The sequence below is a fragment of the Rhineura floridana genome, chromosome 8, assembly GCF_030035675.1.
Source record: "Rhineura floridana isolate rRhiFlo1 chromosome 8, rRhiFlo1.hap2, whole genome shotgun sequence".
In the NCBI taxonomy this organism is placed as follows: domain Eukaryota; kingdom Metazoa; phylum Chordata; class Lepidosauria; order Squamata; family Rhineuridae; genus Rhineura; species Rhineura floridana.
The window spans coordinates 15,038,743-15,064,199 of record NC_084487.1 but is presented as its reverse complement, the minus strand read 5'-3'; the positions used below and the strand labels follow the sequence as shown (position 1 = coordinate 15,064,199).

The following is a 25,457-nucleotide window of genomic DNA, read 5'->3' as shown; positions in this document are numbered from 1 at the left end:
TCCCCAAGGCCTATTGGAGATTATGCATTATGGTCAGAGAATGTACAAAATGCAGTTGTGATCTGCACATTCCCCAGGGTATGTTGGAGATTATGTGTATTGACTGGGAAATGAGCACAATTCCCTCTTGTGGACAGATTATGTACACGTTCTCCATGAGGCCTGGTGAATGTGCACAATGGCCGGTTGTTATGCACATTAACAGCTCAACTTAATTACCCCTAACATACATATCACTTCTTAGTGAGCAGTTGGTGGAATTCTCCCTAATCATTCTCCCCCCTCCCCCCCATATCTCCACTAATAAAAGAGCTAGACACATACTTTTTAAAAAGGATGAAAGATAAAAGGAGAAGGGGATCTCTTTAAAGGTCAGGGGAGCTGTGCCCCAAAATAAAGTCTACAGCCTACGGAAGTTCCACTGCAGCGTGCAGCACTTACTTCAAAGTATACGCATCGGACTGGGCTGCAGGATGTCTTAGCGTACCTTGATCTGAATCTGCACCTCAGCAAAGGTGGTGAGGATGCTGAAAATGGCCTCATTGGTGCCGTTGGGCTGGAGTTCCCAGGACTGGTAGGGCATGTTGAGATGAGCATCCTGTAGCAGTGTCATGCTGAAAAAACCGTTCATTTTGAAAGAGATCTCCTTCTCTTTCATGTTGTAGACCACTTCCCCAATATCATCGGTTCTCCAGTATTTGCCTTTTAAATGAGCAAAGGAAAAGAGTTTCGTTTGGTACCAAAGGACATGCACTAATAGAGGGAACACAGGAAGTTGCCTTGTACCACATCAGACTCCCTGTCTATCTAGCACAGTATTGTTGGTTCTGACCGGCAGTGGTTCTCCAAGGAGGTCTTTCTGAACACCTGCTACCCAGTCCTTTCAGTTTACCAGCAGGTTTCCTCCAGCCTGTGTGCCAAATTAGATCTGGCACAGATCCCAGTTTGGCCCATAAAGCCGATTTTCCCCATAAAGCCAACCTGCCCCACACTTGACATCATGCATGATGTCAGGCATGGGGCAGGTAGAGAACATGGCTGCAAAAGAACCATCAAAAGCCTTAAAGTGTACTCCTCACTGTTCCTTGGCAAGCAAGGCTTGCTGTCAGCAGTGATCAGCTGATTGGCAATGAAAGGAAGCCCTGCTGGGATCAACTGTGCTACAGAGATCCTAATAGGGAGCTCCATACAGCTGATCCTTGCTCAGACTAGGGCTTGCTGTGAGCACTGATCAGCTAACTGGTGCTCATGCGAAGTCCCAGTGGGGTCAGTGCTTACAACAAACCACAAAGCACAAATATTCTTTCGCATCACCAGCCCTAATTCAAGCTGGTGATGCAAATGATGTTTCTCGGCAGGAACGGGTCAAGCCATTATTGGAAAAGGGGAAAAATGACTTTGGGTCACCTGTTGTCATTGTAATGTCAGGTCACTGATGGGTGGGCAACCCCATTCACCTGCCAGAATGGTCTGCAGGGGATGGGGATAGTCAGAATTATGTTCCTCACTGTCATTTGTGCTGGAGATGCCAAGGATGCAACCCAATGAAGCATGTCTGCTACCATGGAGAGGGGGGTGGATTCCTAACAACGCAATGCCGTTCAGCTTCATTGCTTTCCCGTTCTGAGGCAGTATACATATATATATATTTAACATTTTCACAGGATGTCTGCATGTGCTGCAAAGTGAAGGCATAGGTTCCAGCTGCCTACCATTTCATTGGAGCAGAATGCCTCTGAGCCTTACAATGGGGAAGATTTGCAGGAGAAAATTGGCCCGCTCCCAAGACTTTATTTCCCCCAGCCGGGGGGAATATTTCTGGCCTTCAAGCAAGCTCCAATATTGAAATTGAAACTTTATTTTTTTTAAAAAAAAAATTAAAAAAATGGTTGGGGAACAAGAGGCTGAGGAGAACGGACGGACAGAGGAAGGGTTAAGCAATCCCCTTTCCATGCGCCAACCATCCCCTGCAAATTCTCCATGCCTGCATTGGCATTACAAGACAAATAAGCACTGGAATTAAGCCATGTTGCAACAGCTGTTTATAGACGTATCATACCATTGGAATCCCATCTTGCAATCAGAGGCTCTTCAAAATAGATCACACTGTCAAGAAGCTGGACTGTGAGTCCAACAGTCACGGCATAAGGATCCTCATTTTCATCACATGATGCAGTGTAAGGGTAGATCTCCAACCCTGTATCCAGCACCTTTGGCAAGGAGTAGAAAAAACATTGTGTCTTTTATAAGAATCACTCAGTTGATTACTTTGCTTTTAGTCTTTGATTTCGCAAGCTAAACATTTTTACAATCTGAAGATGGACCCTATTTCACCCAATGGTTCAGACTCACTTCTAGCTTTTAATCCTAAGTAGCAATGATGCCAAATTTCATGTTTCTTGTACTGCTCATTTCAAATGTGAGGTGTTATAGCCCCAAATGTTTTTTTCTCCAGATCTCCACAGTTTAATCTGAGCTGGAGAAGAACTTGACTGCTCCTCAGCTGGAGAAGAACACACGTGCCCGTTCTTATCTATTTCATTTATAAACTGCTTCCAGTGAAGCATCTTGAAACAATTTCGTAATAACCAAGTTATATATAAAACAATTTCATACAGTGAAAGCTCATTAAAACGCAGGAGTCAGGGACAAAGGATGCACCCACGTTATAGGGGTTCTGTGTTATAACAAAAAACGTGGTACTATATACAGTATTGTACTCGGGGACCTCGTCATATCTGCGGTATATCCGGATCCACGGTACGCGAGCCACGTTATAACGAGCTCCCACTATACATTAAAAAACAATGGAAAACAATGCATATATAAAAACAATTATTTTCAAATCCAGTGCAGACACCAAATGTGATATAAAATCTCCAGTTAGAAGGCTTGTTGAAAGAGAAAAGTGCCAAAAAGACAACTGAGTCAATGCCTGTCTGGTAGGCAACACAAGAAAGTTCCAAAAGGTAGGCACCAACCCACTACATCATGTGGTGCAGACCTTCTGATGAGATGGTATCAGCAGGAGGCCCTCTCCTGTACCATGCAGGAAAGATCTTTTAGGTAATCCTGGTTCCAAGCTGTACAGGGCTTTGTACCACAATACCAGCACCTTGAACTCATTCCTCCACCCACCCACCAACACGCTTCCCTGGCTTGCTGCTCCAAGAGCGGTAGAGTAGCACCAGAGCTTGGAAAAGTTACTTTTTTAAACTACAACGCCCATCAGCCCCAGCCAGCATGGCCACTGGATTGGGCTGATGGGAGTTGTAGTTCAAAAAAGTAACTTTTCCAAGCTCCGAGTAGCACGTTGGTTAGTGATTGGCTCACAGCCACAGGAGCATGCCAGATGCTAGAGGAGGGGAGTAGAAAGGCTACCCCCTCCCTGCTTTACTCCACCAGCAGCAGAGTGGCAGGCCATTTCTGCTTTTGGGTGCGAGGGGGCTTCTCAGCATCTGAGGCTTTTTCTGCTTCTCCCAGGGGTAGGGGGTGGGATTAGATCTGCTGCCCATGTACATATGTGGGCTCGTACAGATGTGTCAAATGGCTCAATGACTTGCCTTCAGAGTAAGCTTTCTTTATTGAAAAATAAATCATTGCAGTTTAATGACTGAATGAATGAATAACCTTCTTGGTTGAGTGCCACAAAACAGAAACAGGCAGACTGCTTCCGAAAGGCCTAGAATGTCCATCAGGGCCATGGGCGTGGCTCATGGAAAATGTTGATAATGTGCATGTATTTGCATGTGAGGTTCTTTGGGGGGGTAAATTATGCAGCACCCACAGGAGGGGATAATCATAAGGTTCAACAGAGGGAGGCCCCTTCCCTTTTCCCCCTTGTTCGTAGATGTGCATGGACAGAGACCAGCACACAGTCTGATACATCGGGACAGAGAAACTTGCAGGCTGGGACTCTAGGAAGGGATAGGTGAATCAGTGTAGGAGAGTAAGGATACTGGAAATGGAAACGGGAGCAGAAAATGCCAATGTTCACTTATCTGTCCCTTGTCTGGAATGGAAATCATTCCAGCAAATATGATCGGTATTCGCTGTTGTCTGCAAACAAGACATAATTGATTACTTCCCCCACCCTCCATTTGCATTGTGTTTCCTTTGCATTCAAATGAATCGCCTTTGCATTGAAATGAAAGGTAAGGAATATCATAATGATTACATCAATTATATAACATTCCACCAAAGTAGAGAGTAAGACAAATAAAGTGGCTTTTGTCTGAAACCAAACTGCAGCAGAGAAACAGCACTGCATGCGATGAATACTCAGGGGGGAAGGGAGGGGGACAGAAACCAATGCTTTTTTACATCCCGTATGTGGGAGGCCCATGCTAAATCATCTGTTGTAAATAATTGCCGGTACCCTGAGGGGCTGTCTGAGAAAGGAAAAGTTTCCTTGGGCTCTCTGGCAATTCCCATTCTGGATGGATCATGCATATGGAGCCATCGCTAGCAGTCTTTAGGCACCAGGTGAAGGCGTTCTTATTCACCCAGGCATTTTGCTCCTAACTGGTGTTCATCTTTTAGTTGGGTGGGGTAAGATGTGTCCTTTTTCAACTTATTGTAGGATGAGCACTTTTAGTTAATAATGTCTATGATGTATTTTAAATTTTATATTGGATGCTTTTTAAAAATCGTAAGTCATTCTGAGATCAAAAAACTTTTGCAGGAAGTGTCAAATAAATATATAAATAATAATAATGACAATAATAATGATAATGATAATACTCTTACTTTAAAAAAAAATAAAAAAGAAAGCTTAGGTTATCAGGATACTGAATTCTGCCCCCATTTTGCAGTTGTGATATCCACACACTTGCATAGAATCGCAGAATAAGCATAGTTCTGTCTAAATAGGCTTGTCTATTAAAAAAAAAAATTAAGAAAAATGCCTAACGTTTATTTCTCCAGAACGCATATATGTCAATAAAATATGACAAGGATGTCTAAAGAACTACAGAAGTTGCTACCTTTCATGGTTGTTGAAGGAAATCTGTCAAAAGCTCAGAAACAAGAACGGTCTGGAGGGAGCTGTGATGTTCCTATATTAATGTATATATGGTAAGTGCTGATTGTTTAGAGTATACATGGTAAGTAGTGAAAGAGGAGGGGGAGTGAATGGGCAATAGAATGCTTGATGATTGGCTGAATGTTTAAAATGGCTGACAGTATAAATGATGACAGGTAAATCTGGGTGAAATGTGAGGTGGTGAATTGTGGAATCTGGGGGGGAGAAAAGAAAGAGTGGATTGCTTGGTGGGGGTTTAGAGAGTTGTTTGCCAGGAGAGAGTGAAGAAGGAGGGAGGTGGAGTTCGGATTAGTATTGAGTAAAACCATATGCTTATGTGCCTTAAGAAGAAATCTTGTTAATCTTGTTAGCTTTGTTATCTGTAATTTATTTATTATTATTTATTTTATTTATTTATTTTGTTCAATTTATATACCGCCCACAGCCCGAAGGCTCTCAGGGCGGTGTACAGCATAGGATAAAATACAATAACATCACAAGAACAATAGAACATAAATATAAACAACAAATAACCTCATATACATTAAAAGCTTAAAAGGTAGATTAAAATGCCTGGGAGAATAAAAAGGTTTTCACCTGGCGCCGAAAAGATAGAAGTGTAGGCGCCAGGCGGACCTCATCGGGGAGACTGTTCCATAATTCAGGGGCAGCCACTGAAAAGGCCCTAGATCTTGTTACGACCCTCCGAGCCTCTCTGTGATTCGGAACTCGGAGGAGGGCCTTAGATGTTGAACGTAGTGAGCGGGTAGGTTCGTATCGGGAGAGGCGTTCTGCCAAGTACTGTGGTCCCGCACCGTGTAAGGCTTTATAAGTCAAAACTAGCACTTTGAATCTAGCCCGGAAACAAATAGGCAGCCAGTGCAAACGCGCCAGAACAGGTGTAATATGCACGGACCACCTGGTCTTCGTCAGCAGTCTGGCTGCAGCGTTTTGCACTAATGGAAGTTTCCGGACTGTCTTCAAAGGCAGTCCCACATAGAGCGCATTGCAGTAATCCAGTCTAGAGGTTACCAGAGCGTGCACAACTGAGGCGAGGTCGTCGCTTTCCAGATAGGGACGTAGCTGGGCTACCAACCGAAGGTGGTAGAACGCATTCCGTGCCACCGAGGCCACCTGCGCCTCGAGAGACAGGAATGGATCAAAAAGAACCCCCAAGCTACGAACCTGTTCCTTCAGGGGGAGTGTAACCCCATCTAGAACAGGTTGAACATCCACCATCTGGTCAGAGAAGGCACTCACCAACAGTGTCTCGGTCTTGTCAGGATTGAGCCTCAGTTTATTAGCTCTCATCCAGTCCATTATCGCGGCCAGGCAGCGGTTCAGCACATCAACAGCCTCACCTGAAGAAGATGAAAAGGAGAAATAGAGTTGCGTGTCATCAGCATACTGGTGACAACACACTCCAAAACTCCTGATGACCGCACCCAGCAGCTTCATGTAGATGTTAAAAAGCATAGGGGACAAGACCGATCCCTGCAGGACTCCACAATGGAGAGTCCAGGGTATCGATGCATGCTCCCCAAGCCCTACCCTCTGGAGACGATCCACCAAGTAGGAGCGGAGCCACCGCCAAGCAGTACCTCCAACTCCCAACTCTGTGAGCCTCTCCAGAAGGATACCATGGTTGATGGTATCAAAAGCAGCTGAGAGATCAAGGAGAATCAACAGAGTAACACTCCCTCTGTCCCTCTCCCGACATAGGTCATCATACAGGGCGACCAAGGCTGTTTCAGTGCCAAAACCGGGCCTAAAACCGGATTGAAACGGATCTAGATAATCAGTGTCATCCAAGAGCACCTGGAGCTGGCTGGCAACCACCTGTTCTAAGACCTTGCCCAGGAATGGAACATTCGCTACCGGTCTATAGCTGTTCAAATTATCTGGGTCCAGGGAAGGTTTCTTCAGGAGTGGTATCACTACTGCCTCTTTTAAGCAACTAGGGACCACTCCGTCTCTCAAGGAGGCATTTATCACTTCCCTGGCCCAGCCGGCTGTTCCATCCCTGCCAGCTTTCACTAGCCAAGAGGGGCAAGGATCCAGTACAGAGGTGGTTGCACGCACCAGTCCAAGCACCTTGTCAACGTCCTCAAGCTGTACCAACTGAAACTCATCCAATAAATGAGGACAAGACCATGTTCCGGATACCTCATTAGATTCAACTGCCATAATACTGGAGTCTAAGTCCTGGCGGATGCAAGGGATTTTATCTTGGAAGTGCCCACCGAACTCGTTACAGCGGGATTCAGAAGGTACTATAATAAATACTTAATTTGGTTTACCAAATTTGGTACAGGAAAGCAAAGACAAAGGAGGGGTAGATCAAGTGGAATGGTCAGAGGAGGTGAAGGAGGAAGTAAAAGAAGAGATTCTGAGAGTTTTGAAAACCTATAGGAATCTCTTTAGCAACAAACCTGGCCGAACCAGTATAGTTATACATTCCATTGATACTGGAGATCATGCCCCAATCAGATCTGTTCCGTACCGTGTGAATGGGAAAGTTTTGAATGAGATCAAAAAGGAGGTGGAAGAGATGCTGGAATTAGGAGTGATCAGGGAATCCATCAGTCCCTGGGCCTCAAGTATTGTCCTGGTTCCGAAAAAAGATGGAACGACAAGGTTTTGCATTGATTATCGGCTAATCAATAAAATTACTGTCCCAGATGCGTATCCTATGCCTAGGGTAGACGCAATGTTAGACTTATATGGACTGATACTGGTGCCGCTCAGACATTACTGAGGCCAGATTTAATAAAATCTGAAGAAATTTTACCTCAGGAAATGGTGAATATCCAAGGAGTGAGGGGTCAACCAGGGAGTTTGCCTGTGGCCCTAGTGAAAATGGAATGGAGAGGCCGAAAGGGCCAATATAAAGTTGGTATTAATGCCCAGCAACAAGAACCAGTAATACTGGGAAGAGATGATATGGGGGCACAGGGGAAAATATATGTAGTGACCAGACAGCAAATTGGCAGAGAAAAAGAAGCCATATTAAGGGGGGCTGAAACAAACAGGGTGGAATCTGTTAACCAGCCTCAGGTCACCATAGCAACCACTAGCAGGCCTGCTGAAGGAGACAAATTGTATCACCTGGTCTCTGGAGAAGAGACAGAGCCCTTCAGAGAAGAACTGAATAAGGATACCAGTTTGGATCAAATAAAAGAGCAAGCTCTGGCCCAACAGATTCCTTTCACTGACAAACTGAGGAATCAAGTTGTGTGTGAGAATGGGATTTTATATAGACTGTGGATGCCTGCTGAGAGAAAGGATGAATGTGAACCAGTGAAACAAATGATGGAGGTGGTGAAAAAGAATCTCAGTCAAGCACAGCAGAAGCAAAGTTACTGGTATGACAGAACAGCCAGGGAACGTGTGTATGATGTGGGAGATATGGTTATGGCGTTCATACCCAGGAAACATGACAAATTACAGGCTAACTGGGAAGGACCATATACCATCAGAGAAAGGCTTGACACAGTGACATATGTAATCACCACAGACCAATTAAACTAAAGCAAAGTGGTTCATGTAAATATGTTAAAGCCTTACCATACCAGGGATGCACAGGTGTTGCAAGTTACCTTATTCCCTGAGGGAAGTGGGCCTGAACTTCCAGATTTGGTACAGGAAAGCAAAGACAAAGGAGGGGTAGATCAAGTGGAATGGTCAGAGGAGGTGAAGGAGGAAGTAAAAGAAGAGATTCTGAGAGTTTTGAAAACCTATAGGAATCTCTTTAGCAACAAACCTGGCCGAACCAGTATAGTTATACATTCCATTGATACTGGAGATCATGCCCCAATCAGATCTGTTCCATACCATGTGAATGGGAAAGTTTTGAATGAGATCAAACAGGAGGTGGAAGATATGCTGGAATTAGGAGTGATCAGGGAATCCATCAGTCCCTGGGCCTCAAGTATTGTCCTGGTTCCGAAAAAAGATGGAACGACAAGGTTTTGCATTGATTATCGGCTAATCAATAAAATTACTGTCCCAGATGCGTATCCTATGCCTAGGGTAGACGGAATGTTAGAGTTATTGGGGGCAGCAACCATTATCTCTACACTAGATCTCTGTAAAGGATTTTGGCAAATGGAACTAGACGAGCAATCCAGAGCCAAAACTGCCTTCAGTACACCAGATGGGTTATATGAGTTTGTGACCTTACCCATGGGACTAAGGAACTCACCAAGTTCATTTCAGAGGCTAATCAATACTGTGTTGCGAGGCATGTCAGATTTTGCAGTGGCCTATATCGATGACGTGGCCATTTTTAGCAAGTCGGTGCCTGAGCATGTCCAACACCTGACAACAGTATTGGAGGCCTTAAGAAAAGCAGGCCTCACAATAAAAGCTAAGAAATGCCAGTTTGGACTAAAGGAAGTAATCTATTTAGGACATAAGGTGGGGAGTGGGAAAATCACCCCCTTATGGAGCAAGGTGGAGGCAATACAAGCGTGGCCGATCCCCTTAACCAAAAAACAAGTAAGGGCATTTCTGGGTGTGGCTGGATTTTATAGGAAGTTTGTGAGAAATTTTGGGGAAATAGCAACCCCCTTGCATGAATTAACAAAGAAGAAGTGTTCTGAGCGTGTGTTATGGACGGATGAATGTCAGAAGGCTTTTGATCTACTGAAGCAAGCCTTGTGCCAAGGACCCATATTAATAGCACCAGACTATGAGAAACCATTCATCGTGGCTACAGATGCGTCGGACCTGGCGCTGGGAGTCGTCTTGCTACAGGAGAGAGAAGGCACCAGACATCCAGTGGCGTACCTGAGTCGCAAGCTGACGCCGAGGGAGAAAAACTATTCGTCAGTCCAGAAGGAGTGCCTAGCGGTCGTGTGGGGACTGAACAAGTTGCGCCCATACGTGTGGGGACGAAGACTCACAGTGACTACGGGTCATCGGGCCTTGTTATGGTTGCAGACTATGAAAAACCATAACACTATGCTGCAGAGGTGGTCCTGGGCCCTACAGGACTATCAAGTGGACTTCCAGTTCATCAAAGGCAAGGACAATGTACTGGCCGATGGACTTTCCAGGCAAGTGGCTGGGACTGCAGTGACGTGACCAGACAGAGGAACAAAGAAAGACATTTTCCCCATAGAGATTTTATTTGTTAACGCGACGTATAAATCCTGGAACAGGAATAATACTCTGCAGTTGTTTAAGGGGGGGGAAATGTGATGTTCCTATATATTAGTGTATATATGGTAAGTGCTGGTTGTTTAGAGTATACATGGTAAGTAGTGAAAGAGGAGGGGGAGTGAATGGGCAATAGAATGCTTGATGATTGGCTGAATGTTTAAAATGGCTGACAGTATAAATGAAAGGATGACAGGTAAATCTGGGTGAATGTGAGGTGGTAAATTGTGGAATCTGGGGGGGAGAAGAGAAAGAGTGGATTGTTTGGTGGGGTTTAGAGAGTTGTTTACCAGGAGGGAGGTGGAGTTCAGATTAGTATTGAGTAAAACCATAGGCTTATGTGCCTTAAGAAGAAATCTTGTTAATCTTGTTAGCTTTGTTATCTGTAATAAATACTTAATTTGGTTTACCAAAGGCCTGATCCGTGGCTGGGGTTTCACAGACCAGAAGGGAGGGTAAGGTAATGACCAAGGCTGAAGGGGAACTGTAACAAATGGTGGCAGCGGTGAAGAGAATAACAATACCAGTATTCAGAGTCTCTGGGAATACTAGTATTGGGACGTTACTGGTGGTTGCCTAGCAGGGGGATCTGTTGAGATCTGTGCTACAGCGGGCAGAGAAATCATAAGAGAGAGCGGTCCGGACTGGTGGAGTCCCTGGTGGTGCCTAGAGATAGGCAGTAACCACGAGCAGGTAGGAACCTGACAGGGAGAGCCAGGGAAGGACGCATCACATGTGGTGGCAGTAGCGGTGGGATACGAACAACAGAGAATCCAGATACGAACCAAAGAGAGTCCCAAAGACACGTGGTGACAAAGGAGACTACGTCACAGGTGTTGGCTGTAGCAGTGAGATACGAATACTAGACAATCCCTAATAGTTGTGTGGCAAACAGAAATAACAAAACAAGATTTCTTGTGAGAGTGACTGGCAAAGAGTGTGTGGCAAAGAGTGAGTGAACTCAAACACCATGGCTGAATACATAAAAATGAAAAGAGAGGAGCTGGTGGAGAAGTGCATAACATTCAATTTACCTCATGAGGGTAAAGGGGTAGATGAATTGAGGGTAGCACTTATAGGATTTGCAACTGCCCAGCAAAAACAACCTGTCAGAGAAGAGACCCCAGAAGGATATTTAAGCAATCCCGCTTATATAGAGTACTTGAGAGAGAAGTTGAGGATGGAAGGTGCAGAGAAGGAAAAACAGAGAGAGTTGGAAGCTGAGAGATTGAGGATGGAGGCTGAGGAAAAAGACAAGCAGAGAGAGTTGGAAGCTGAGAGATTGAGGATGGAGGCTGAGGAAAAAGATAAACAGCGGGAGTTGGAAGCTGAGAGATTGAGGATGGAAGGTGCAGAGAAGGAAAAACAGAGGGAGTTGGAAATTGAGAGAATGAGATTGGGGTTTGAGGAGAGGGAGAAGCAACGAGCATTGGATGCTGAATTACAAGTAGAAAAGTTAAAATTTGATAGAGAGAAATTTCACTCTGAGGAGACAAGGAAAGAGAGAGATGGAGCAAAAATAAAAATTACTCCAAAGGACTTTGCTGTCTATGAGCCTGGTCAAGATCCTCAAATTTACCTCAGCACCTTTGAAAAAGCAGCTCAGTTGTGGGGGCTACCTGAAGATAAATACATGCAGTATTTATCAAACCTGATTAAAGGGGAATTGGCTGAGGTATACCAATATTTCCCCTCAGACAAGCCCGTCACCTATGCTGAATTCAAAGAAGCAGTGTTTAAAAGATTCAGACTGGGGCCTGATTATTTTAGAAAGCTTTTCAGAAATTGCCAGATACAGACAGGGAGGTCTTTTGTGGAACTGGGAGCAAAGTTGATGGATATATTTGGAAAGTGGATGAGTAGTGCCAAAGCTCAGTCAGTGGAAGAGGTGAAAAGCCTCATGATACTGGATCAATTATACCATCAGTTACCACCAGAAATAAGGCTCCTGGTCAAAGACCGTTCCCCTACATCTGTGCAGGAGGCCGCAGAGATGGCGGATCACTTCGCCTCCAATAGAACTGGCTGGGTGGGGAAAACATCAAGAGAATTTAAACCCAGACCATATAGTGCTGGCAGAAGGGATGTGGTACCACAGCGAGTGAGTCCTCCATTAAAATCTGAAGGGCACAGGACACCCCAGAGTGGATCTGTGTACCCTAAAAGTGAGGAGAAATTGTGCTACAAATGTGGTAGACCAGGGCACCTACGTTTTCAATGTGAGGTTGCCAACCCCATTAGTAATCCTGCTCAGACAAGGGCAGTGAAAACAGAGCCCAAGGCTTTCGAAACAGCGAAAAAGGTTCAGTTTTGCCAGATAAACTGGACAGAAGTAACAGACCTTGATTCAAGTCTGAGAGAGGAAGTGAGAGTACAAGGGGCAAATTATTGGGCATTGCTTGATACTGGTGCCGCTCAGACATTACTGAGGCCAGATTTAATAAAATCTGAGGTAATATTACCTCAGGAAACTGTGACTATCCAAGGAGTGAGGGGTCAACCAGAAAGTTTGCCTGTGGCCCTGGTGGAAATGACTTGGAGAGGCCGAGAGGGCCGATATAAAGTAGGCATTAATGCTCAGCAACAAGAACCAGTAATACTGGGAAGGGATGTAATGGGCGCCCAAGGAAAGATCTATGCAGTGACCAGACAGCAAATTGGCAGAGAAAAAGAAGCCATATTAAGGGGGGCTGAAACAAACAGGGTGGAATCTGTTAACCAGCCTCAGGTCACCATAGCAACCACTAGCAGGCCTGCTGAAGAAGACAAACTGTATCAGGTGGTTTCTGATACGAAAGAAGCAGATCAATTCAGGGAAGAGCTGCATAACGATACCAGTTTGAAGCAGGTAAAGGAACAAGCCCTGACCCAGCAGATTCCTTTCACTGACAAACTGAGGAGTCAAGTTGTGTGTGAGAATGGGATTTTATGTGGACTGTGGATGCCTGCTGAGAGAGGGGGTGAATGTGAACCAGTGAAACAAATGATGGAAGTGGTGAAAGAGAATTTGAGTCAAGCTCAGCAGAAGCAAAGTTACTGGTATGACAGAACAGCCAGAGAACGTGTGTATAATGTGGGAGATATGGTTATGGCGTTCATACCCAGGAAACATGACAAATTACAGGCTAACTGGGAAGGACCATATACCATCAGAGAAAGGCTTGACACAGTGACATATGTAATCACCACAGACCAATTAAACAAAAGCAAAACAGGAGCATTCAGTAATCACGGGCTGGAACATCTGCGTACCACATAGCTTTTGTCCCCTAGTGACTAGGGACATCAAAGAAATTCAATTCAGTTTGCATTTAAAGGTTAATCTACCAAATTAGCATTTTCCAAAAAAAAAGTGAACTGAAACACAGCCATCCTTTGAAATTTGCACTTTTCTGAATTTTGCAATGCAGTTCTCCAGCTACAAAAATGCATATACTAGCGTTACCTGTGCATAAAAATGCATATATTCGTGGAAATAACCTACAAAAATGCATTATATTAGGGAAAATTGCTTTGCAAAAATGTGCATATTAAGCAAAATTGCACACAAAGATGTTTTTATTAGTAGAAATTTGCATTAAAGGCTGGTGGATTTTGATGATAATTTTTTAAAAAAGCAGAAATTGCTGCAGAAATGTGAAGAACTGAATTTAAGATTGGAAAAATGAGACACATCTGTTCATCCCTACTGGGGATGACATACCTTCTGCCTCCCAGCCTGCTTTCCCTTCCCTTCCATGCTTAAAAAAACAAAAAACAAAACTCAGTGTCTGGGGAGAAGGGCTCCTCGGGCAAGCAAAATACATTTCCCCCTAATTTCTTTTTAAGATAAAAATTACTTCCACCATGGTCCACCCTTTGACGTGCTTGGCTTGAGGTGGGAGCTTCAGCGCATCAAAATGGTACACGCCACCCACTGGCATGAACTGGTGCAAATCCACGACGTGTTCTTCAAGCGGTTCGAATTCACTGATGCTAATGATCCGCAGGGATGAAATGTGAACTAAAAAAAATAAATTAAAAAGCACATCCAAACATGATGGGTTACATTGTTTCTAATTTAAAATGGTCAACTAGAGCTTTGCGCATACCATGGACTGCGAAAAAGACAAATAACTGGGTGTTAGAACAAATGAAACAAGAACTATCACTAGAAGCTAAAATGATGAAACTGAGGTTATCATACTTTGGACACATAATGAGAAGACCTGATTCACTAGAAAAGACAATAATGCTGGGAAAAACAGAAGGGAGTAGAAAAAGAGGAAGGCCAAACAAGAGATATGGATTTGTTCCATAAAGGAAGCCACAGACCTGAACTTACAAGATCTGAACAGGGTGGTTTACAACAGATGCTCTTGAAGGTCGTTGATTCATAGGGTCACCATAAGTCATAATTGACTTGAAGGCACATAACAAACAACAAATTCTTCACTGTTCCCAATTCAAAACAGCCAGCTGCAAGTATATATTGTTCTGAACTACTGTCGGGGAGAGCAGAGCTGGAGAAGGTGCTCTCTTGAATGCTTGGCTCCCAAGTTGTTTAGAACTTTACATACAAATAACACACCTTGAACTGGTCCCGGAGATACACAAGAAATCAGTGCAGGGATTTGAGGATCAGGGGTAATGTGATCTCCGTTCCCTCCCCTCCGGCCACCCCACATAACTGGAAAGCAGCATTGTGCACCTGCTGCCGCTCTTGCCCTCATGTGCAGGAGATCGCCACAAAGCTATAAACTTCACAAGATGCCTGTCGTTTACAGGAGTTCTAAAACCTTCTAGGGGAAGTATGAAGAAGCTTCCTATTTGGCATAAAGAAGAGGAGGGAGAGATGAAAAAGAGATTCATCATGACTTGTCCAGAAGGGTTGGAAAGCTGTGGCCCTTTGGATGTAGTTGGACTCCAACTCTCATCAGCTCCAGCCAACATAGCTAATGGTCACGGAAGATAGGGAGCTGTAGTCCAGCAACATCTGGAGAGCCACAGGCTCCTTATCCTTTCTTTAAATTGGCACCGTTATTCAAGAGAGAGTGCACAGAAAGTGGAGCTGAGTACCTCTGGAAACCGATCGCAAGATGATAGAATTCTTGTCAAAAACCTTTTCTGCAGATTCCTCCTCGCTGCCGTAGCTTTTCACTTTCGAGATGGAGAGAGTTTCTGTCAAGCTCTAGAAACGAAAAACAAGCATCCCCCTACTAAAGTTGTCCTGCCATATCCTTTGCTCGAGAAACTGTGGATGGGAAAGTTTTCTGTACACAATGAGGGCTAGGATTCATCTATTTTGTAATATTAGCATTCCAATGAAATTTAATGGAAGAAGGATAAGGCTATTAGTGGCTACTAGCCATGATGGTTGCGCTCTGCCACCATAGTCAGATGCAGTATGCTTCTGAAAGCAAGTTGCCGGAAGCCGCAGGAGGGGAGAGTGTTCTTGCATTCAGGTCCTGCTTGTGGGCTTCCTATGGGCATCTGGCTGGCACTGTGAGAACAGGATACTGGATCAGATGGGCCACCGCCCTGATCCAGCAGGCTCTTCTTATGTTCAATAATATACCCCCTTTCCTTTTTGCATCTTCTTATGTTCAGACAAAAGAAAGGACTCCTTTACATGATGTATAATCAAGCTACAGAATTCACTGCCACGAAGATGCGATGAGAGCTGCTAGCTTAAATGGCCTTAAGAGGGGGAATATATATATTCTTTATTGTTACGGTCAGTGACCAGCATGTAAAAGGGGGTAAGACGAATTCATCTAGGATAGCTGCCTTTCCTCTGCACAAGAGACTTCTGCTTGCACAATGGAACTTCTCCCTCTTCTCCCTGCCGCATCTCCCACAGCCCCTCTAAATATGCTACAGAGGGTTGGGGGACCCCCAGGAGCAGATTTTGGGGGTGCCAAGGAGAGGAGAGGAAAAGGAGGTCCTATTGCCAATCAGGAAGCATTCAGAAAACATCCTATGTTCTTAATGGAACATAAGAAGCTGCTCTATAACAAGTCAGAACATTGATCCATGTAGCTCAGTACTGTCTGCCCTGACTGGCAGCAGCTCTCCAGAGTTTCAGGCAGGATTCTCTCCCAGCCCTACCTGGAGATGCCAGGAATTGAACCTGGGACCCTCGGCATGCAAGGCAGATGCTCTGCCCCTGAGCTGTGGGCAGCCAGGAACTTCTTGCTTCACAGCTCTCAGCCCAATGCTGCCCTTTCCCTTTCTGCCAGCCCTGACCTTTGTTTCATCTGTAATGCGTTCCAGCTTGCTTTCCTGACTAATTTCGTCTACGGTCTTACGCCCTTTTTTCCCTTTCTTGACCGCACTGCTCACGGATTTCATCACTTTGAGTGGTGGGATGTCCAGCTTCGGTGGCTCCTTGGGGAAAGTCCGGGGAGGGGATAAGTGGTCGTAGTGGGTGTGCAAGATGCGCACCGCCACATCACAAATGGCCAGCGCTTTGGGGAGCTCAAACCCATTGCATGGCTCCCTCTGCTCATCGTAAAAGATTTGGTTTCGGAACCTGATTGGGAAGAATTAAACAAAATTAGGCGCTAGGACAAGCAACATCCCTGACAGAATGCAATTACAAATTCTAACCTGCCCCATTTATTCCCCCCTCCCATTTATGAAATGAATGCCCTATAAATATGTTTTATATTTTATATTTATTTACATTCCCATTTATTTTTCATTTTTATACATTTTATGAATATACAAAAATAAATTGAACTGTATTAATTTCAACAAGACAAGCATAATAGAAAAGAGAGGGGGGAAAGGAGAGGAAGAAATCCAGCTAACATGACTAACTCATCCCAGAATTAATACTTCTCAATGTAATCTGATTCAAATACAATGGCCTGGTTATTTATTTATTTATTAAATTTCTATCCCACCCTTCCTCCCAGTAGAAACCGAGGGCAAAAAACAAAAACACCAAAAAGACTCTAAACACCTTAAAAACAAACTTTAAAATACATTTAATTTTTTTAAAAAAAACATCTTAAAACAAAACATCTTTAAAAACATCTTTTTAAAAAAGCTTTTAAAATGAAATTCCAGCACAGATGCAGACTGGGATAAGGTCTCTGCTTAAAAGGCTTGTTGAAAGAGGAAGGTCCTCAGTAGGTGTCGAAAAGATAACACAGATGATGCCTGTCTAATATTTAAGGGGAGGGAATTCCAAGGGGTAGGTGCCAGCACTAAAGGTCTGCTTCCTATGTTGTGTGGAACAGACCTCCTGATAAGATGGTATCTGCAGGAGGCCCTCACCTGCAGATCGCAGTGATCGACTGGGTATATACTTTCCTCTTTCAACAAGCCTTTTAAGTTGAGACCTTAAAAGGTTAACAGCCCACCTGAGGCGTGGGAGATCGATAAGGCTGACAGCTGATCCAGAACTCCAATTGGCTAGTAGGTATATCTGTCATTTCAGCTAAGGGATGCTCCTTGAACTTTTTTTATTCTTTGTCTGCTTCCATTCTAAGAAGAGTTCCGCCACAGTGCTTAGAGATATTGCGGATTGTTCTTCCTTAGAGGTCTTTCAAAGAAAGGCTTTTAAAGAAAGAGGTTGGACTACATGATGCGAGGCTGGAGCGACTTCCTATGTAACCATCGTCCAGCAAACGTACTTGTTCAACAGGTCAAATGTTACCTGACAACGATATGGGACCAAATCACGCTGCAGTGGCTCCCACACCACAAGAATAATGCTTCAGCAAACCCCATAACCTCTTCAAACACTGTACCTTGGAACCTTCTTGAGATTTGCCCAAATGCACAATGTAACATTCTTCTCTTTAATGACAACCTCCATGTTTCCACTTTCGGATTCTGCGTAACTACTAGCTTCCTATAGAGAACATTGAAACAGAGAGAGTTAAGTAAAGTTAGCAAACATTTGGCTTATTTGGAAAATGATGGCAAACCTGGGGTATAATTACATGTTGTTCCAAAATATGGGGCAGACATTGAAAAGAGTAACCTTGTGAGAAATTCCATCTCTGCCCCATAATGTTTGCCCATAGCTACATGTGTCATGATGTCATCATGTTGTGATGTCATCACTGCCCTGTGTTTCCCCCACCCCATGCCATTGGCAGTCAATGATATGGAATGTGACATCCTGGGTCAACCACTGAGCTATGGCCCTCTCCATAACATGTTGGCCATAACGTCATTCTGCCTCCCACTGTTGGATCTCATGAAATGGTGACAACCCTTAACATCTCCTGTGCGTGGATACTGATAGCAGCCAGCAGAAAATGAGACAATCATATTCCCCTTGCCTTAGAGCCATTGCATTAAATCTATTCTAATGTGTAGCTGGAAGCTTCCCTCCAGAGGAAACCTGTTGCTGAGGGGGGCAAATTTTTACCAGGACCTCAGCAGGGGAAGTAGGGGTTAAATCCCCCCCAGCCACATGCTATGGTCCCAATACAGATTGGTCCCCCTATGGTGGCAATTGTTTAAAATTTCACTAAAGTTAAATGCTATAAAACTTTTCTTGTAGAATGTAGTTTGACTCTTTGTTAAGAGAACTAGAATAATGGTGAAAACACTCAGATTTTCAAATCACCATGCAGAAGTGAAGTTTAGTAGGTTCTGGGTAATTAATAGGCCATCTGAAGATTTGCTGCCAAGGTAAAATGGGTGAAATCGCACACAGGCTCTCTTGAGAGCAAAACACGATAGAATGAATGGGAGTTAGCTTCATGGAAATATACTGGAGACTGAAAATGTCTTAATGCAATCTTAAAAGAAAGAAAAATAAGCCATGAATAAAATTTCCCAATTTTTTAATCTACATTTTCTCACTATCCCCATATTATAATTATAATTCTTGCAAATGATCGCACCCATTTTCTCCCTGTTATTATCATTTTGGGTACTCTCAACACATCATTTGGGGCAAACTCAAGTTTCCAGCCCAGTAAACTTAACAGACATCTGCAGCCAATCCTGTCTATGATATGAATGCCCCTTTCCAAACTCTTGTACTCATTCTTGCATTATATTTTAGGCATACACCCAATTCAAACCAAACAAACCGTAGCGTATGAATCAGCCCTCAAGGTAATCTGAGGTTCTGAAATAATACCAGTATCTGTTTACCTTCAGCATTTGTTCTGTTGCTGCATTGTATTTGGAATGAAGAAGGCTCTGCAGTTGCTGAATGATTTCTTGGTACCGAGCGGCGTCCTTTGCAGAGAGCTCATGGAAAGGTGTGTCCATTATGCAAAATTCCAACTTCTCAATTAGCTAGAAATAGGGATGGGTGAGAATTTCGATTCAGTTCGCATTTCAAGCAGAATTTATCAAATTCATGGTTTCCGAAACAATATGAAAACCAAAACACAAAAATGTGCTTGTGCCCCAACCTATACTGGTGCTGCACTGAGGACCCAGGCAGGCAAGCGACGCTGCATGAGGTCAGGATCCAGCCAGATCTCAGTAATACACACCAGGTCCTCCTCCACGATCAAATAGTGGATGAGTGATGCTTTATTATGGACTGACCTGGCATTTAGCAACAGCGTCACCAGGTGGGCAGGTTGGTCAGCAAGGCTATCAAAGTCTCGTTGGGAAGGAGGCAGAGTGGAGATGTTGACAAGTGTTGACTGCCTGCCCCCTCTCATATGACGGTAATATCCTCCCCCCCTCCAATACATCTCTATCATCATCATCATCTATTACCTGCCTTTCAACCAAAGGTCACAGGGCAGGTTACAACAATTTTAAAATATGACATTAAAAACAATTTAAAAATTTAAATTTAAAAACAACCTGAAATCTCCAAATAGGGTATATCCTAAAAATACACGATTCAGGTGTCAAGGGCCAGGGTAAAGAGGTGCGTTTTCAGCATTTGCCTAAAACTGTACAGCAAAGTTGCCAGACGCACCTCAGTGGGGAGGGAGTTCCACAACTTAGGGGCCACCACAGAGAATGCCCTTTCCCGAGCCACCACCCTCAAGTTTCCAAGGGTGGTGGAACTACCAAATGATCTCAACACCTGAGAGGGTCTGTAGAGAAGGAGGCAGTCTACTTAGGACCCTCAAAACTCTGGCACCCCTCACCTCCTTCCCCACCCCTTCCCCACTGCCGAAGAACATATTGCTCAGGTAAATAGGTAAGACATCAAAGTGTCGAACGGTCAAACCCAACAGCAACTAAACTAATCAATCTGAGGCAAGTCATCATAATACAAATGAGAAATAAACAGCCCCACCATACTTCCCTCCGTCCCTCCCTCAGGGGCAATAACATAAGTTTGCCTATCCATTAAGAGTTACCTAGTCTCTAATGAAAATGGAAAATGCCAAAATAGCTATTCATTCATTCATTTATGTCCTGCCTTCCTGTTCCAAAAAGTTGGATACACGCACGCTTGCAGGGCAGCAAACAATAAGTATTTTTAAAGTGTAACAAATAAAATTGCATCAAAATAAAAAAAAATAAAACTAAAGAAGTGGCACAAAAAACATCATTTCCAGCAAATAACTGAGATATTGTCTTGTTATTTTTTTATACCAAAAAATAAATAAATAAAGTCTAAATCAGGTCTGGTGTCAGCTCTGTAACACGGCCCATCCTTGACACTTGCTCTGAGGCCCCCTTTTTTTCTGGCACTCCAGTCTGCACTAGGCAGTGGAGAGCTGCCATCTAAATGCCCCACTATGATGCTGACATAGCATCACTCTGGGGGATTGTGGGAAATGGCTTCTTCCACCTGTCCGGTGCCTATCACACTGTTGCATGCCGCCATGCAAGCCCATCAGAGCCAGGGCCCATCGAAGCAGAAAAAGGCCCACCAGAGGGCACTTTGCCAAGGGCTCCCTCAAGCTTGGATCCAGACCTTGTCCATGTCAACTGGGAGGGGATTGAAGGAGCCTCCCAATGCAACGTGTTCCATAATCCTGGTGCCACAGCTGTGAAGGACCTATCCCACCACTTCCATTGGAGGTGGGATAAATAGCTTTGCTCTAAGCTCTGTGACACATTGCAAGACCTGACTTATTTGGTGACTGGTACATTCTTACCAGGTGGAGTTGGCTTCGGGTCACTGCTGGGCCAGACACACCAATGATCCCAGAAACACGTCCTATGGCTACGGACCTGACCTGAGTGATCAGGAAAGCCAGAGACCCATTAACAGTCCCCTTTCCCTCCTAAGCCCCTAATCACAAGATTTGCTTACCCATATTTTAAAAAGTTTCAACTTCATTTATGACTGGATTCACCTTTGGCTGTGGCCCGACATCCAGTCATCTACCATTAGCCCCACCATTGATTGTAGGCGTTATGTTGAAGTAAGCCCCATAGATCCAGAGGAACATGGGGCAAAATCTATGGGTTAGATTCAGACTTAGTCATGTGTAGAACAGACTCATTGGGTTGCATCCAACTAAATTTTAATCACAGTAGACCCACTGAAATAAATAGACCTAAGATAGTCGTGTTCATCCATTTCAGTGGGTCTACTCTGAGCAATGATAACACTGGAGACAACCCAATGAACTCAGTGGGTCTACTCTGAGTAGAACTAACATTGGATCCCCCCCATGTGCACCAGAGTGCCTTTTCCTCCAGACACCACCTTCCTTGGCTGTACACCATGACACTGCGTTGCTTTCCACGTACGTTCCCTTTCATTGTTTTCTATTCCACTAGTCATTTGGCCAAGGACTAGTAAAATGCATGAATACTGTGGAATATCATTACAGAGACTTACTTCCAGCACCTTGTTGCCTTTCTCAAACACACCCTGAATACCATTGTTTGTATCTTCTTGCCACAAGCTCATGAAAGTGTTAATTTCTTGAGGAATTGTTGGGTCTGGACTCCCATCGCAGCCTGTGTAATGGTGCCACTAGAGGAAATAAGATACAAAATATTCACTGCAGAGCAAAGATGGAAAGAATTAAGGGCCAAGGGGCCTTTAACACAGCTGAATAAAGGTGTTGTATTCTCTATGGTCTCTCAGACGGACCTCAGGTGACTACTCATTTCCACTGTTGTTGTCATGTTATATTAACAGAAAGATGCACGAGATCTTCAGCATTTAAAATTTTGTGTTTTTTATTCTATTCTTTCTTAAGGAAACCAAAACTGAAGTGTTCTATGGCTACCAGCGCAATGTGATTTGAAACACAAGTGTACCTTAGCAAGAGCTCTATATTTCATCTTCCATTGGTTCGCAGTCAAAAAGTTTTCTTCCAGAACTTGAAGTTCAGTAAGTTCAATCCCTCTGCGTTCTTGATCCTATACAGAACACAGCCAAGTTGGTTTTATTTTTACCTGCTCTGTAATAGCAACTTTGTGCTGCAATCCACTACCTATGGCCCTCCAGATGTTGCTGGACTACAGTTCCCATAATTCCTGGCCATTGGCCATGCTAGCTGGGGCTGATGTGAGTTGGAGTCCAACAACATCTGGAGGGCAACAGGTCCCCCCTCCACACGCTACATGCTTACTTAGAAGTGCTCCCATTGCCTTCAGTTAAGAATATTTTGTATGTCAAGGTCAGAGCTTGGAAAAGTTACTTTTTTAAACTACAACTCCCATCAGCCCCAGCCAGCATGGCCACTGGATTGGGCTGATGGGAGTTGTAGTTCAAAAAAGTAACTTTTCCAAGCTCTGGTCAAGGTTAACAATTCCAGCCAACAGCTGGGTTATTTATTTGTATGTTGCCTGTGCTAATGATCAATGCGGCTTTAAAAAGAATCAAATTCATGAAGGGTTGAGACAAAATGCCCCTTAAATTCACCACCCCAATTTCATGAAGCAAAAACAGGGGTGATGTCGGGGATTTAGGGGGAGAATAGCCACACTTTTTGAAGATGGGGGGGGAATCCTGTTGGCAGCACCAGTGATGGTTTCTCTCACTCTGCCACTACCTCTAAATAGCTGCCATCCCTGCCCTTCTGAATGCCCCTACATCATGACATAGCATTGCACTATGGAGGGGGGAGGATGATTGACATTGAGAAATGTCCCGTGACCGCTACAATAAAAAAAATAAAAATAAAAAAACAAAATTGGTGCTATTGCCACTGATGGTTAAGTGCCCCTAAACGGTTTTTTGGGAGGATTGCTTCCCCCATCTAAGTGCTCCTTTTTTGGATCGGAAGTTTGCGTGGAAAGTTCAAGAATTCAAACATTCAGCTCAGCCCTAATCAAAACATTAAACCAGCACTGGAAATTAACATTAACAGGCAGCAAGAAGAAAGCCAGATGAAATTCCCTCTGCTGAGACCATGTGCTGCTTAAAACAGATTTTAAGAATATATATATATATATTCTTAAAATCGCATTGTTTCAGACAATAGGTTCATCTGTTAAGTATATAATACATTGAGAAGTTACATATATATATATAATACATTGAGAAGTCACATATATAATACATTGAGAAGTCACTGTTCTCACAACAAAATAACAATGAGTTATAGTGCTAGTTCAGATGTAATAGAAAACCATGGTTTCCTGTTACAAGTAAAAGTAAGGAATTAAGGTTGATGTAGCAGTATAAATCCTGAGAGTATTTAATATAATAAGATAACATGAAACACAAATTTGACTGTATAACAAAATATATATCTGGAGTCAAACAAATACAGTTTTTGATAAAAGTATATAGCAAGAACAATTAAAAATATGGAAGTTGTTTCTGATATAGGTCAAAAATAGTTGAAGTTTTCCGTTTCTTATGCTGTGAAGGTATTTTCAAGAAGGTCCAGCCAGACGCATTTTGACACAGAGTGTCTTTTTCAATGGCCTTAAAGGTAGGAAAAGTATACAGCATAATGAAATATATGCCTTAATAGAAATTGTTATTGTTTTATGTATAAAAACTTTGTGATATATCTTTTTGTATTATCTCCTTTACTTATTCTTATGTATATTTATACATTTTACAGAATTCATTGGATATTATATTATATTTGACTTATGTTGAGAGCCATCTGTATAGTATGTATATTTTATATTATATTCTTTTTTATATATATAACAATTTCTATTAAGGCATATATTTCATTATGCTGTATACTTTTCCTACCTTTAAGGCCATTGAAAAAGACACTCTGTGTCAAAATGCGTCTGGCTGGACCTTCTTGAAAATACCTTCACAGCATAAGAAACGGAAAACTTCAACTATTTTTGACCTATATCAGAAACAACTTCCATATTTTTAATTGTTCTTGCTATATACTTTTATCAAAAACTGTATTTGTTTGACTCCAGATATATATTTTGTTATACAGTCAAATTTGTGTTTCATGTTATCTTATTATATTAAATACTCTCAGGATTTATACTGCTACATCAACCTTAATTCCTTACTTTTACTTTTGATATACATTAAGGTTTCATTGTACTTGTTTTGTTTCCTGTTACGAGAACAGACCTGCACAAGCCCCTCCCATCCTCTTGCATGGCTGCAAGGAGGAAATCAGGAGCTTTCTGTTCTGACTGAAACCCTGGAGAGCTGCTGCCAGACTCTGTACTTAACAGATGAACCAATTGTCTGAACCAATGTGAGGCAGTTTCCCATGTTCCTAACTGTTTGGAGGGGTGTGAGCAAACTAACTTTGGCCTCCAGGCGTTCTGTCTTCTCTCGTTCTAGCCTTTCCTTTTCAAGCCTGGCAGCTTCTTCTTGCTCAGCACGTAATCGGGCTTGCTCTGAAGATAAGAAAAAAAACAAGAACCAGAGATTGTCAAAGAGGAGGCGAAAATAAGTTAAATAATGTGAGCAAATTGTTGCATGACCAGCTCACCGCTGTCATCATTTGGTAATCACCAAAAGCAAGGTGATTGGGGCACATAGAAACCTAGATGGCTGCCTTATCCTGAGTCAGACCACTGGATCATCCAGCTCAGTGCTGTCTACACTGACAGCCAATGGCTCACCAGGGTTACAGGCAAGGATCGTTGCCCAGCTCTCCCTGAAGATGCCAGCGATTGAAACGAGGACCTCCTGCATGCAAAGCAAATGCGCTACTGTTGAGCTATGGACCTTCCCGGAGAGATCGGTAACTGGCAATTGTGGGTAATCCACAGAATCTTCAAACGGAGAGTGAGTCACATGCCCTGTGGGTGCACCTGAAATGTCCTCATCCTAATTTCTGGTAAGTTCATGAAAAATGTACTAGTCATAGCCAGGCCACCATCATCAGGCAGCTGTCATGACTAGGGTGACAATTTCGATTCAGTTCGCATTTCAAAAAGAATTTATCAAATTTGCAATTTCCTAAACAATATGAGAACCGAAACA

At 43.4% G+C, this 25,457-nt stretch overlaps 1 protein-coding gene across 1 annotated transcript in view; it reads right to left on the bottom strand.

The window, feature by feature from the left end:
- The window catches only part of DNAI7 (dynein axonemal intermediate chain 7), a 41,911-nt gene that overhangs the window by 7,624 nt on the left and 8,830 nt on the right, over positions 1–25,457 (bottom strand). The window contains exons 3-12 of the mRNA XM_061638362.1: positions 24,774–24,865; positions 22,343–22,444; positions 21,915–22,052; positions 19,295–19,441; positions 17,929–18,032; positions 16,511–16,700; positions 15,245–15,356; positions 14,026–14,189; positions 2,060–2,210; positions 488–702 (exon numbers count right to left, since the gene is read on the bottom strand). Coding sequence (XP_061494346.1) covers positions 488–702; positions 2,060–2,210; positions 14,026–14,189; positions 15,245–15,356; positions 16,511–16,700; positions 17,929–18,032; positions 19,295–19,441; positions 21,915–22,052; positions 22,343–22,444; positions 24,774–24,865 — 1,415 coding nt within the window. The remainder of the gene's footprint in view (positions 1–487; positions 703–2,059; positions 2,211–14,025; positions 14,190–15,244; positions 15,357–16,510; positions 16,701–17,928; positions 18,033–19,294; positions 19,442–21,914; positions 22,053–22,342; positions 22,445–24,773; positions 24,866–25,457) is intronic.